Raw genomic sequence first — 15,382 nt, forward strand, 5'->3', positions numbered from 1 at the left:
CCTTCTTCTTTCCCTGCTCCAACCACTTCCTTCCAAAGAAAATAGCATAAGGAATGGTTTACTCACTTACAGGTTCTGGGTCAAATGCTTCTTTGGTCTTGAAGAGCTTAAGAACAACAAACATTTTTTTTCCCTATATCAAGTAACTGCTGGCCCTCAGCTGAACCCCTGCTTCCATCTGCAATTCCTCAGCTCTTGAACATCGTTGGATGCGTATTCGCTATATGTTATTTGTTCTCGATGCTATCTTATGGTTTCTCTTTAACCAAATAAGACACTCTACCAGCACAAATAGCTCCCAGGAAAATGGTTCAGAGCAAGTATTTGTGGGGAATGCTGACAGCCTCCAAACAAAGGAAAACCTGTTTCCCATGTCTCCACATTTGAATCCACTTGTTGGAACGTATTAGCACATTCCACTGTCACTGTGGACAGGCTGCTAATAGATCTGGAGCATGAGGGTGGTAGGAAATGCTGTTAAAGTTGGAGTTTTGTCTTGTGACCTTGAGAGTGACTTATAAAAATGTGCCTAATTATCTCCTAGGCACATCTGGCAGACACGCCAAGGCAGAATACAGAGAGCTGCCTCATCCTAATGCCTCTCAAATACCAGCAAGGCACAAGGGCCAGCTTTTAGGGATCCCAGACGCTGAGTAGCAGGCCAGCAATGACATTCTTTTGTCAACTAATTAAGCAGCGGCTTGCCAGCAACTGAGGGACGTGCTGTTTCCCCACAAACCTCTGTAGAGGGAAGGAGCCATACGGATCGCCTGGCTGAGCAGCTACACCAGGTGGACTTTGGAAAACAATTTCCATTAATGTCATCAAATAAAAATCAATACTGGTTTTTTTATTTATATAAAACATTAAAGGAAAGTTAGGATAAAGTACAGATGAACCCAAACACACACACGCGCGCGCGCACACACACACACACACACACACACACACACACTTCACCCACCAATTTAATTCACAGATGCTCACCCCTAGGTACCACACACATTCTTTCATGCATGGAAGTGTATCCTAATCGTAAATACCAGAGGCCGGATCTGAGATCTGGGTAGAGTGAAGTGGAAAGCAGTTTTAGTGGGTATTTGGGTAGAGACACACCCATACACAGTTTCATTTCGTGGTTCTTTTGTATTTACCAGAGATTATTTGCTTATAAGGAAGAAAAACTCATTCAAACTAACTCAGGTAAAAAGGTGACCCTATTTGCTAATTGTAGTATCTTTTCTTACATAATCTGTTTATTTAATCTATATCTTGTTAGGCCAGAGTCTGTTTGATCTTGGCAGATGCGCTGATTTTTCCCCATTTGCCCACAGTCCCCAGATCCGTTCTCTACCCGGCATGCTCTGTTCTGTGCTCCAGAAGACCCCCTGCTGGTTGCGTCCTGTTGGGTTTAGCCAATGGGAGATATCATCAGATCAGAAGGTGAGAAGAGAACAAGGCCAGGGTATTTCTTCCTCACTTCTTCCCAGCCTTGACCCCTAGAGTGCCTTCATTGAAATCATTCATTTGAACCATCTGAGTTAAATTCCGTGTCCTGCCTATCGCAGTAGAACCTCCAGATGTCCTACCTTTGATCTGTTTAGTCTTTCTTCAACCATAATTTCTTTCTGGTTCTACACATGCAAGTTCAGGCTAACAGATATTCTCTTTGCAAATTTATTCTCTCTCTTCCCAACTTGATCATAGTTAATTTTCTGGTATCTAATCATTATCAGTAATTGCCATCCATTCTTTCATTCATCTGGGAAATAGTAGCATCTGTGTTTTACAAATAATATAGATATTTATTAATCTTGTTCAGTTTGTTACCACAATCAAGGTAGCATTTCGGGTCGTGCAGTGTCCTCTAGACTCCAATCCCCAGGAAGTCAAGCTCAGAGTGCTTTTTGCACATAACTGCATCCACATCACCAAGCACAGTTCCTGGTTCTTGGGAGCAGTTAATAAAATGTGTCAAGCTCTAAAAGAAAAATAAAGAGGACGAGGAAGAGGAGGAGGAATTTGTGCCCTTGCTTTCATCTGTTCTAGAAAAACTTACAATAGTAATAAAACTACTACTGATAAGAGGAATATTTATTAAGTACCTATTGTATTCTATGACTGTGGTTGACTATTATCTCATTTAATCCCTGGAACAATCCAATGAGCTAAACACGATTTTTATTTCCATTTAAGTGATAAAGAAAATGAGACCCCAAGGGGTTAGGAACTTGTTCTAGGTCACCAAGCTAGTACCTGGCAGAACCAACCTAGGTCTGACAGTCTACAGAATCTGCACTCCTAACCAAGTCCTATGCCACCCATTTGCATGGCTCTGTGATTCCCTCTGAAGCCTTCAAAATTGGAAGGTGTCCCTCCAATTCTGTCTGGAGGTATCTTCCACTGAGTCTTCTGTTTCAGTTAGACATCCCCTGGTCCTCAGTTAATCTTCATATGGCATGGTTTATAGACCTCTCACCTTTTTCCAGGGTAGATTGGCCCTATAGTTCTTATTTAGGACCTTCCTACCCACCTATCCTCAGCAGGGAGCTCTTCCAGTATCTATGACCCTTCCATCCAGCACTGATCACACCAAGTGGGCATGGCACCATAGCCGTGGGATACCCTAATCGGGAGCAATGCATCTTTAGACTGATTGTCAGAGAAGGTCACTGTATGATTTACAAGAGAGGTGTGTGTGTGTGTGTGTGTGTGTGTGTGTGTGTGTGTGTGTGTGTGTGTGTATGGGAAGAAAGATGTTAAAGGAAGAGAAGACAGGACTGTTTTCTGGAAGCTGTCTTAAAGCAAGCCTTTCCTTGATTGGAGCAGCTTAGCGAGCCTACAGTCCCAGCAATCATTCATCCCTGAACACCAGAGACATTTTTTAGACAAATGAAAACAAGCACGTTTCCTAACCTGTGAACCTCCACATACAATGAGGTGAGATCTGTTTGACTTTCTTGTCTGGATGCCAAAGACACTTTCCACGTCCTCAAATGGAGGACTTTGCTGGTGTGAAATTGGGAGTTATCTCTTCTCCCAGAAAGTACCCCTCTGGCGACAACTGCTTATTTGAGAAGTTCTTTCTATTAGAATAGATCAGGAGTTCTTAGATTTTTTTGTGTGCAGTGGACTCCTTGGCAGTCTGGTGAAGCCGATGGACCCCTTTTGAATTATGTTTATACTATGTATAAATTGTGTTTATAAATGAATAACCTAATTACATAGGAGTTCGAAAGAAATCAATTACAGTTAACCTATGAACAACACGAGTTTGAACCAAGCGGTTCCACTTAGGTGGATTTTTTTTTCAAAAGTAAATACTACAGTACTACACCAGTCAGTGGTTGGTTGAATCTGCAGATACAGAACCACAGATATGAAGGAAACGAGTACATGGGGGAACCACAGATACAGAGGGCCAGTATAAGTTATACTCAAATTTTCAGCTGTGCTGTGGTTGGCATCCCTAACCCCCATGTTGTTCAAGGGTCAACTGTATATTGAAATATAGTTATAAAAAATTTTTTAAGGAAGATGGCGGAAGAGTAAGATGCGGAGATCACCTTCCTCCCCACAGATACCCCAGATATACATCTACACGTGGAACAACTCCTACGGAACACCTACTGAACGCTGGCAGAAGACCTCAGACCTCCCAAAAGGCAAGAAACTCCCCACGTACCTGGGTAGGGCAAAAGCAAAAAGAATAAACAGAGACAAAAGAATAGGGACGGGTCCTGCACCAGTAGGAGGGAGCTGTGAAGGAGGAAAAGTGTCCACACACTAGAAGCCCCTTCGCGGGCGGAGACTGCGGGTGGCGGAGGGGGGAGCTTCGGGGCCGCGGAGGAGAGCCCAGCAATAGGGGTGCGGAGGGCAGAGCGGAGAGATTCCCGCACAGAGGATCGGGGCCGACCGGCACTCACCAGCCCGAGAGGCTTGTGTGCTCCCCCGCCGGGGCGGGCGGGGCTGCGAGCTGAGGCTCGGCTTCGGAGGTCGGAGCACAGGGAGAGGACTGGGGCTGGCGGCGTGAACACAGCCTGAAGGGGGTTAGTGCGCCAAAGCTGGCCGGGAGGGAGTCCGGGGAAAAGTCTGGCCCTGCCGAAGAGGCAAGAGACTTTTTCTTGCCTCTTTGTTTCCTGGTGCGCGAGGAGAGGGGATTAAGCGCGCCGCTTAAAGGAGCTCCAGAGACGGGCGTGAGCCGCGGCTATCAGCAAGGACCCCAGAGACAGGCATGAAACGCTAAGGCTGCTGCTGCGGCCATCAAGAAGCCTGTGTGCAAGCACAGGTCACTATCCACACCTCCCCTCCAGGGAGCCTGTGCAGCCCGCCACAGCCAGAGTCCTGTGATCCAGAGACAACTTCCCTGGGAGAACGCACGGTGCGCCTCAGGCTGGCAACCCGCCACTGCCAGGTTCCCGGGATCCGGGGACAACTTACCCGGGAGAATGCACGGCGCGCCTCAGGCTGGTGCAACGTCACGCTGACTTCTGCCGCCGCAGGCCCGCCCCGCACTCTATGCCCCTTCCCTCTCCCCCGGCCTGAGTGCGCCAGAGCCCCCAAGTCAGCGGCTCCTTTAACCCCGTCCTGTCTGAGCACGCCCGCCACTGCCAGGGTCCCGGGATCCAAGGACAACTACCCCAGGAGAACGCACGGCGCGCCTCAGGCTGGTGCAACGTCACAGCGGCCTCTGCCGCCGCAGGCTCGCCCCACACTCCGTGACCCTCCCTACCCACGGCCTGAGTGAGCCAGAGCCTCCGAATCAGCGGCTCCTTTAACCCCATCCTGTCTGAGCAAATAACAGACGCCCTCCGGCGACCTACACGCAGAGGCGGGGCCAAATCCAAAGCTGAACCCTTGGGAGCTGTGAGAACAAAGAAGAGAAAGGGAAATCTCTCCCAGCAGCCGCAGAAGCAGCGGATTAAAGCTCCACAATCAACTTGATGTACCCTGCATCTGTGGAATACCTGAATAGACAACGAATCATCCCAAATTAAGGAGGTGGACTTTGAGAGCAAGATTTATTATTCTTTCCCCTTTTCCTTTTTTTGTGTGTATGTGTATGCTTCTGTGTGAGATTTTGTCTGGATAGCTTTGCTTCCACCATTTGTCCGAGGGTTCTATCTGTCCGTCTTTTTTATTTTTTTAATTTTTTGCTTAATAATTACTCTTTATTTTAATAACCTTATTTTATTTTACTTTATCTTCGTTCTTTCTTTCTTATGTACCCTGCATCTGTGGAATACATGAATAGACAGCGAATCATCCCATATTAAGGAGGTGGGCTTTGAGAGCAAGATTTATGATTTTTTCCCCTTTTCCTCTTTTTGTGAGTGTGCATGTGTATGCTTCTGTGTGAGATTTTGTCTGTATAGCTTTGCTTCCGCAAGATTTATGATTTTTTCCTCTTCCTCTTTTTGTGAGTGTGTATGTGTATGCTTCTGTGTGAGATTTTGTCTGTATAGCTTTGCTTCCACCATTTGTTCCAGGGTTCTATCCATCCGTTTTTTTGTTTTGGGAGGATTTTTTTTCCTCTTAATAATTTTTTTTAATAACTTTATTATATTTTATCTTACTTTATTTTATTTTACTTTATCTTTTCTTTCTTTTTTTTCTTCCTTCCCTCCTTCCTTCCTTGCTCCCTCCCTCCCTCGCTCCTTTCTTTCTTTCTACTTCTACTAATTCTTTCTTTCTACTTTTTCTCCCTTTTCTTCTGAGCCGTGTGGATGAAAGGCTCTTGGTGCTGCAGCCAGGAGTCAGTGCTGTGCCTCTGAGGTGGGAGAGCCAACTTCAGGACACTGGTCCACAAGAGACCTCCCAGCTCCACGTAATATCAAACGGTGAAAATCTCCCAGAGATCTCCATCTCAACACCAGCACCCAGCTTCACTCAACGACCAGCAAGCTACAGTGCTGGACATCCTATGCCAAACAACTAGCAAGACAGGAACACAACCCCACCCATTAGCAGAGAGGCTGCCCCAAATCATAATAAGTCGACAGACACCCCAAAACACACCACCAGATGTGGACCTGCCCACCAGAAAGACAAGATCCAGCCCCATCCACTAGAACACAGGCACTAGTCCCCTCCACCAGGAAGCCTACAAAACCCACCCACTGAACCAACCTTAGCCACTGGGGACAGACACCAAAAACAACAGGAACTACGAACCTGCAGCCTGCAAAAAGGAGACTCCAAACACAGTAAGATAAGCAAAATGAAAAGACAGAAAAACACACAGCAGATGAAGGAGCAAGATAAAACCCCACCAGACCTAACAAATGAAGAGGAAATAGGCAGTCTACCTGAAAAAGAATTCAGAATAATGATAGTAAAGATGATCCAAAATCTTGGAAATAGAATGGACAAAATGCAAGAAACATTTAACAAGGACCTAGAAGAAATAAAGATGAAACAGACAATGATGAACAACACAATAAATGAAATGAAAAATACTCTAGATGGGATCAATAGCAGAATAACTGAGGCAGAAGAACGGATAAGTGACCTGGAAGATAAAATAGTGGAAATAACTACTGCAGAGCAGAATAAAGAAAAAAGAATGAAAAGAACTGAGGACAGTCTCAGAGACCTCTGGGACAACATTAAACGCACCAACATTCGAATTATAGGGGTTCCAGAAGAAGAAGAGAAAAAGAAAGGGACTGAGAAAATATTTGAAGAGATTATAGTTGAAAACTTCCCTAATATGGGAAAGGAAATAGTTAATCAAGTCCAGGAAGCACAGAGAGTCCCATACAGGATAAATTCAAGGAGAAATACGCCAAGACACATATTAATCAAACTGTCAAAAACTAAATACAAAGAAAGCATATTAAAAGCAGCAAGGGAAAAACAACAAATAACACACAAGGGAATCCCCATAAGGTTAACAGCTGATCTCTCAGCAGAAACTCTACAAGCCAGAAGGGAGTGGCAGGACATACTGAAAGTGATGAAGGAGAAAAACCTGCAACCAAGATTACTCTACCCAGCAAGGATCTCATTCAGATTTGATGGAGAAATTAAAACCTTTACAGACAAGCAAAAGCTGAGAGAGTTCAGCACCACCAAACCAGCTTTACAACAAATGCTAAAGGAACTTCTCTAGACAAAAACACAAGAGAAGGAAAAGTCCTATAATAACGAACCCAAAACAATTTAGAAAATGGGAATAGGAACATACATATCGATAATTACCTTAAATGTAAATGGACTAAATGCTCCCACCAAAAGACACAGATTGGCTGAATGGATACAAAAACAAGACCCATATATATGCTGTCTACAAGAGACCCACTTCAGACCTAGAGACACATACAGACTGAAAGTAAGGGGATGGAAAAAGATATTCCATGCAAATGGAAACCAAAAGAAAGCTGGAGTAGCAATTCTCATATCAGACAAAATAGACTTTAAAATAAGGACTATCAGAAGAGACAAAGAAGGACACTACATAATGATTAAGGGATCGATCCAAGAAGAAGATATAACAATTGTAAATACTTATGCCCCCAACATAGGAGCACCTCAATACATAAGGCAAATACTAACAACCATGGAACACTCCCAAACTCATTCTACGAGGCCACCATCACCTTGATACCAAAACCAGACAAGGATGTCACAAAGAAAGAAAACTACAGGCCAATATCACTGATGAACATAGATGCAAAAATCCTCAACAAAATACTAGCAAACAGAATCCAACAGCACATTAAAAGGATCATACACCATGATCAAGTGGGGTTTATTCCAGGAATGCAAGGATTCTTCAATATACGCAAATCTATCAATGTGATTAACCATATTAACAAATTGAAGGAGAAAAACCATATGATCATCTCAATAGATGCAGAGAAAGCTTTTGACAAAATTCAACACCCATTTATGATAAAAACCCTGCAGAAAGTAGGTGTAGAGGGAACTTTCCTCAATATAATAAAGGCCGTATATGACAAGCCCACAGCCAACATCATCCTCAATGGCGAAAAACTGAAAGCATTTCCACTAAGGTCAGGAACAAGACAAGGTTGCCCACTCTCACCACTCTTATTCAACATAGTTTTGGAAGTTTTAGCCACAGCAATCAGAGAAGAAAAGGAAATAAAAGGAATCCAAATCGGAAAAGAAGAAGTAAAGCTGTCACTGTTTGCAGATGACATGATACTATACATAGAGAATCCTAAAGATGCTACCAGAAAACTACTAGAGCTAATCAATGAATTTGGTAAAGTAGCAGGATACAAAATTAATGCACAGAAATCTCTGGCATTCCTATATACTAATGATGAAAAATCTGAAAGTGAAATCAAGAAAACACTCCCATTTACCATTGCAACAAAAAGAATAAAATATCTAGGAATAAACCTACCTAAGGAGACAAAAGACCTGTATGCAGAAAATTATAAGACACTGATGAAAGAAATTAAAGATGATACAAACAGATGGAGAGATATACCATGTTCTTGGATTGGAAGAATCAACATTGTGATAATGACTATACTACCCAGAGCAATCTACAGATTCAATGCAATCCCTAGCAAACTACCACTGGCATTTTTCACAGAACTAGAACAAAAAATTTCACAATTTGTATGGAAACACAAAAGACCCCGAATAGCCAAAGCAATCTTGAGAACAAAAAATGGAGCTGGAGGAATCAGGCTGCCTGACTTCAGACTATACTACAAAGCTACAGTAATCAAGACAGTATGGTACTGGCACAAAAACAGAAAGATAGATCAATGGAATAGGATAGAAAGCCCAGAGATAAACCCATGCACATATGGTCACCTTATCTTTGATAAAGGTGGCAGGAATGTACAGTGGAGAAAGGACAGCCTCTTCAATAAGTGGTGCTGGGAAAACTGGACAGGTACATGTAAAAGTATGAGATTAGATCACTCCCTAACACCATACACAAAAATAAGCTCAAAATGGATTAAAGACCTAAATGTAAGGCCAGAAACTATCAAACTCTTAGAGGAAAACATAGGCAGAACACTCTATGACATAAATCACAGCAAGATCCTTCTTGACCCATCTCCTAGAGTAATGGAGATAAAAACAAAAATAAACAAATGGGACCTAATGAAACTTCAAAGCTTTTGCACAGCAAAGGAAACCATAAACAAGACCAAAAGACAGCCCTCAGAATGGGAGAAAATATTTGCAAATGAATCAACTGACAAAGGATTAATCTCTAAAATTTACAGGCAGCTCATGCAGCTCAATAACAAAAAAACAAACAACCCAATCCAAAAATGGGCAGAAGACCTAAATAGACATTTCTCCAAAGAAGATATACAGACTGCCAACAAACACATGAAAGAATGCTCAACATCATTAATCATTAGAGAAATGCAAATCAAAACTACAATGAGATATCATCTCACACCAGTCAGAATGGCCATCATCAAAAAATCTAGAAACAATAAATGCTGGAGAGGGTGTGGAGAAAAGGGAACACTCTTGCACTGCTGGTGGGAATGTGAATTGGTTCAGCCACTATGGAGAACAGTATGGAGGTTCCTTAAAAAACTACAAATAGAACTACCATATGACCCAGCAATCCCACTACTGGGCATATACCCTGAGAAAACCATAATTCAAAAAGAGTCATGTACCAAAATGTTCATTGCAGCTCTATTTACAATAGCCCGGAGATGGAAACAACCTAAGTGTCCATCATCGGATGAATGGATAAAGAAGATGTGGCACATATATACAATGGAATATTACTCAGCCATAAAAAGAAACGAAATTGAGCTATTTGTAATGAGGTGGATAGACCTAGAGTCTGTCATACAGAGTGAAGTAAGTCAGAAAGAGAGAGACAAATACCGTATGCTAACACATATATATGGAATTTAAGGAAAAAAATGTCATGAAGAACCTAGGGGTGAAACAGGAATAAAGATACAGACTTACTAGAGAATGGACTTGAGGATATGGGGAGGGGGAAGGGTAAACTGTGACAAAGCGAGAGAGAGGCATGGACATATATACATTACCAAACGTAAGGTAGATAGCTAGTGGGAAGCAGCCACATAGCACAGGGAGATCAGCTCGGTGCTTTGTGACCACCTGGAGGGGTGGGATAGGGAGGGTGGGAGGGAGGGAGACGCAAGCGGGGAAGAGATATGGGAACATATGTATATATATAACTGATTCATTTTGTTGTGAAGCTGAAACTAACATACCATTGTAAAGCAATTATACTCCAATAAAGATGTTAAAAAAAATTTTTTTTAATTGTGATATAACGATGTGCTTTGTTATCAGTGCTTTAAATATTAATGTCTATGTCTAATAACTGACATAAATTGGAAGTCACAATGAGCACAAGTGGTATTTCAAGGTCTCTGCAACAACTAATACGATGGGAAAATAGCTGATTGCTATTGGTGACAAAGCCACAGGTACTGTTAGTCACCTACACTTATAATTGAAAGAAATGGTAACATTCAGTTGAAGGGTAGTGAAAAGAAAGATGTATTTTTTTCTCTGAAAAATTCTCAGACCCTCCCCCGCGAATTGCATGGACCCCAGAATAAGAACTTCCAGTTAGAGAACTGAAGCATTAAAGTCCTGACAGGAGAGACTGTAGATGAGACCAACTCATTTTACAGATGAGCAAAGGCTGCTTTTGAAAGTTTGAGACAATCTTCGATTTTATGATATTCCTTGTGGGTTCCAGTTCTCAGTATTTTGTCTTTTACCTATTGAGAAATCAGTAGGAAAGGTAAGAGTGAAAATTTAGGGACAGGTGTCTGCTTGGCACGTGTTTAGAATTTCATCATTTATAAACCGAATATGGAGAAAAGGAAAAAATGGTCAGTCCACAATGAGCCTCACTCCTGGCCCCCTGGCTAGAGCTTGCAGGTTGCCAAATGCCCTCACCCTATACACAAAAGTCCAGAAAAATCTCTTTCATCTTCCCCAAATGGGACACCCCCAAGCATTCAAAGAGGCACATTTCTTGCTTTAGCTGATAATGAGAATGCTAAGGTGGGAAAACATAATTTAAACTTCGATAGGTTCTTTGGAAGAAAGTCACACACTCCTCAATGGAAGATTTTCACTGTTTGACTCATCAAGTCTCAGCCACCCTTGGGATCACACAGGCTCCTGTCAGACAGGCATCCAGCAGATGTCACTGGCTACCACCTCCTCAGCTTCACACTGCCTCACTCCTCCTCCTGCCCCTGCCTTGTAGCCCAACAAGGCCACTCCAGCCCCCAGAAGGAACAGTAAAATCAAATTGTCTCTACCTGTCTTCCCATGAAAGACACTACACGATTTGAAGATCTGAAAATCTTTTATATCATTTCACATCTGGAAGATGCCCTGGAAATGATCTACCAGGGTCACTAGTGGTAATTTGGGCAGGACAATTTGTGCAAAAGCATCTGAGCCCCCTACACTAAATGCCAGAAGTGCCCACCCCATGTCTCTGTGTCGGTCACAAGTACCTCCCTACATTTCCAAACATCTCCTAAGGGCAGTCATACAGACCCTGGTTGTGATTGAGAGCCACTGAATGAAAACAGAGCACAAAGAAGTTAATGAGTTCCCCAAGACACAGGGATAGCCAAGTTACTGATTTATTTATAACCCCACTTACTTCCAAAAATTATTTGAATGTGTTGAATGACCTCATTTTTATTTGGATATAATTCTTCTTATCTTCATTTTACACATGGGGGAATTTCCCAGTGTCACACAGCTAGAAAGGAGAGATCAGAACGCAAGCGTAGAGCACAAGTTGTACCATGTTACTCCTTCTGCCACTCAGTACTGTTTGCCGGGCACCTGGCAATTCTGGCGACCACGTCAGGCCCTGCTGCTGCCCTGACACTTTGAGTCTGATGAATGTCTTCATCCCTATAGGTGCTGCAAGGAGCAGCCACATGTTTCTACGCGTTCATTGGCTTTGACATCATCGCCACCACTGGAGAGGAAGCCAAGAATCCCAACACATCCATCCCTTATGCTATCACTGCCTCCCTGGTCATCTGCCTGACAGCATATGTATCCGTAAGTACCAAATGCTTATGTGACCCTCCTCATGGCCTGTTCATATTTGACCTTAAAATGTGGCTCTGGGACTGGGTTTCCTTCTGTCAGGAAGTAATCCTTTCCTTGTGCCTTCTCGGTGTTTGTACGCACATGTTTCGTGTTGCTTCCCTCTTTTTACACTGGCTCAAGCTAACCCCACCCACCAATGACAAGGAGAAAATCAGGGCTCCAAACTGGAGACGGGAGAAGCCCCAGGTCCTCACTTCAGACATGGCACCCATCCCTGCTCCGTCCTATGCACAGGCTCTTGGTGTCCGCTGCTGCCCACGGGATAGTGTGCAGGGAGTGGGCTGCCGTCCAAGGAGCTCAGATCACAGGCTGGCAGTAACAGGTGGGTGTGCAAGCAGAGGCACTGCGGGCCTCTGCGCTCCCTCCTCAATGCTCTTCTGTCTTCTGGGAGCTTCCCGGCAGCAGAGAGACAAGGCTCTCCCAGGGTGGGGAAAGAGAATTCATCATCCTCTAGAAATGCTTCTCCCTTAAATCTGGTGGGTTGGGGGGTGCAGAGTGGGAGGAGATGTAATTTCTTTCTGCTGTTGCTCCCTCTTTTTACACTGGCTCAAGTTCACCCGTTCAGGTTTCCCTGCCAAGGGGAGACCTTAGAATGAAGCCTTCAGGCTGTCTCCTGAGGATCACGCCCCTCAGACACTCCTCACACTTCTGATGTGTCATCTCTCAGCTCCCATCCCAGAATTTCTATCACAGAAATAGTTCAGCCACATGCAACATCCCCCTCAGCCCCTGGCAGTGGAGAGGACCAGCTGGTAAGCCGACAGATGTGTGGTTACACAAATCCCCCCAAGTCCTGGGGGTCCAACTCACTTCAGCCACCACAATTATCATAGAAAGAGCCAGCAGCCGGGTGCACGCTGTCAGCCCTGCCGCTCCTGCTGCCACGGCATGCGACAAGAACCTGTTCACAACCCCCACCAAAAAAAAAAAACGGAAAAACACCTTTAGCAACAACCTGAAGAAACCAGGCCAAGAGATCATTAAGGCAAAAGCTGCAAAACAGGATTGTCCTGGAAGCCAAAGGAAAACATGAGAGCAGCACTGGATGTGGTTTGCCCACCCAAATCTTTATGGATAGGTCAGTTATCAACCCCCACCCCCGCCCCACCCCATGGACACATGCAACTGGCTTCATCTTATCCAACCCTGATTAGCCCTGCAGACAGAATGTTCAGGAACAGCTGGGGGTGGGGGAAGCAGGCAGGGGTAGCAGCAGAGGCACTCTGCTCTGCATTCCCCCTCCCTCATACCTCTCCTCTTCCAGTAGTCAACCATTGTAGCACACACAGTAAAGTTAATAATCACAGCTCCTTCCTTAGAATAGTGCTTTATAGACTACAGAATATGTCTACGCACCTACCAACTTTTGCCCATCTTAATCTAATGTGGGCAGGAGACACTCCGAGAGCTGCTGTAAGAATCTATCCCTCTCTCCTCAGGTCTACCCCGATGTTGCTGGGAAAGATTCCCTTTTAGAATGCGTGGGCCCTAACCATGCCTCAGGGGTTGTTTGGTCTTGTGTTGGTCAGCAGGCGCCCATTCTACCACCAGGAAAAAGTCAAATTGCTGGGCTGTGGTCATTCATCCTGCTGTCCTCCCTAGTGGCACATGGCTTCACTGGAGGATCTTGGCTCCTGAGAAATAGGCAAAGAGGAGATCTAGAAATGAACCACTCTCTCCTTTTCAGGCTCTGGACTCCCTCACTGATGCCAGGATTGGCCTTCACAGGCCAGGGGGCACCTGGTCATATGACTGGCAGCTCCATCACCCGGGGCCAATTATGACGGGAGGGATGTTACAGCAGATCTATGACATGTGAGGAGAAATAGGTCCTGGTTAAGCAAAGCCATAGTGGTCTTATAGCCCACAGTAGTACTGGATTCCATCCTGATGCCATAATTTATTTCTTGGCCTGCCTGGTTCCCGGGACTGAGCTACAGAGAGGAAATGGAAACATGAGTCCCGTCAGTTAATCGGTTGTGGATCTCCTACGCATTTATCTTTAGAGTTTTGATCTCTGGTCTTTAGGGTAAGATCTAGTACAGTTAAGATCCTGTAGGACCCTGAAAGTATAAAAGAAATGAGACTCCTGTCCATGTGGGCAGGGTGCTCATGGTCACTGCCAGGCCCTGGCTCTAGCACCTTTGGCTGCAGCTCCTTCATCAGATATTATCTGCCCTTCATTGAACTATCAGTGTAGCTCTGCTTTCATGGAGCTGAAATACCTGCAGACTTCTCCCTCAGATACAAAAGGGTCACGGAGAGATATTACAAATGATTTGGTCTAGTCCACTAAATTCACATGTGGGGAGAAAATACTGAGACCAAGCGTTCCAAAGGCCAAATAACTGATCGACAGTAAAGGCACGTGCCAAGAAGTGGCAGATCCAAGCTCCCATGCAGGACCAGGCCTCTTTCCTCTCCTATGGGACCTCCATCCATGCTTCAGACAGACCCCTCTACCTCCAGCCACGTTTCCTCTTGTTTTAACAGGTGAGCATGATCTTAACTCTGATGGTGCCATATTACACAATTGACACGGAATCCCCGCTCATGGAGATGTTTGTGGCTCGTGGGTTCTATGCTGCAAAATTCATAGTGGCCATCGGGTCGGTTGCAGGACTGACAGTCAGCTTGCTGGGCTCCCTCTTCCCAATGCCGAGGATCATTTATGCCATGGCTGGCGATGGGCTCCTTTTCAGGTAAGGGCTATGCTCGGTGGCATTTATTCTATTCTTCCATGCCTGCCCAGGGAGACTGTCACCCACTGTCAGCCTGACTGTAATTTTGATGTGAGTGCCTGTCACATAGACAATGGAACTTCTCATATATCTTGGCAAAGGGTTTGAGTGAAATTAGTTTAGGTCCTAAAACAGCCCCTCCGTTTGACTCTGGGTCCCTCAATCTAGCAACAAACTAATATGTCCCCCCAATGGCCCCCTCCCCTCTTATTTGACATTGTATAAAGATGATGAGTGCCAAAATGCTACATTGGGTGGCCTCCAGAAGGAAGAACCCATCCCAGGGGCATCTGAGGCTTGCCCTCACATTGAGGCCTGATGACTGCCCCCTCTGAAGCTGAAAAAGTTCACAGTTACAATCAAAGAGAGGATAAGACCCTCTGAACAGAGCCTAATAATAGTAGCAACAATCACTACCATTTATTGAACATTTGTGTATCCCAGGTATATGGTATCCCATTTAGTCAGCACAATAACTATTTTACAGAAGAGTATACTAGATGAATATACTCAGAGGTTAAAAAAAAAAAAAAAAAACTTCCCCC

General features: G+C 44.4%; 1 protein-coding gene across 2 annotated transcripts in view; it reads left to right on the top strand.

Annotated features, from left to right (window-relative positions):
* Positions 1–15,382, top strand: part of SLC7A14 (solute carrier family 7 member 14) — a 126,750-nt gene that overhangs the window by 85,102 nt on the left and 26,266 nt on the right. For both annotated transcript variants that reach the window (XM_007464727.1, XM_007464728.1), the window contains 2 exons: positions 11,899–12,045; positions 14,590–14,798. In XM_007464727.1, the coding sequence (XP_007464789.1) occupies positions 11,899–12,045; positions 14,590–14,798 (356 nt within the window). The remainder of the gene's footprint in view (positions 1–11,898; positions 12,046–14,589; positions 14,799–15,382) is intronic.

This window comes from Lipotes vexillifer, unplaced genomic scaffold, assembly GCF_000442215.2.
Source record: "Lipotes vexillifer unplaced genomic scaffold, Lipotes_vexillifer_v1.1 scaffold37, whole genome shotgun sequence".
In the NCBI taxonomy this organism is placed as follows: Eukaryota; Metazoa; Chordata; class Mammalia; order Artiodactyla; family Lipotidae; genus Lipotes; species Lipotes vexillifer.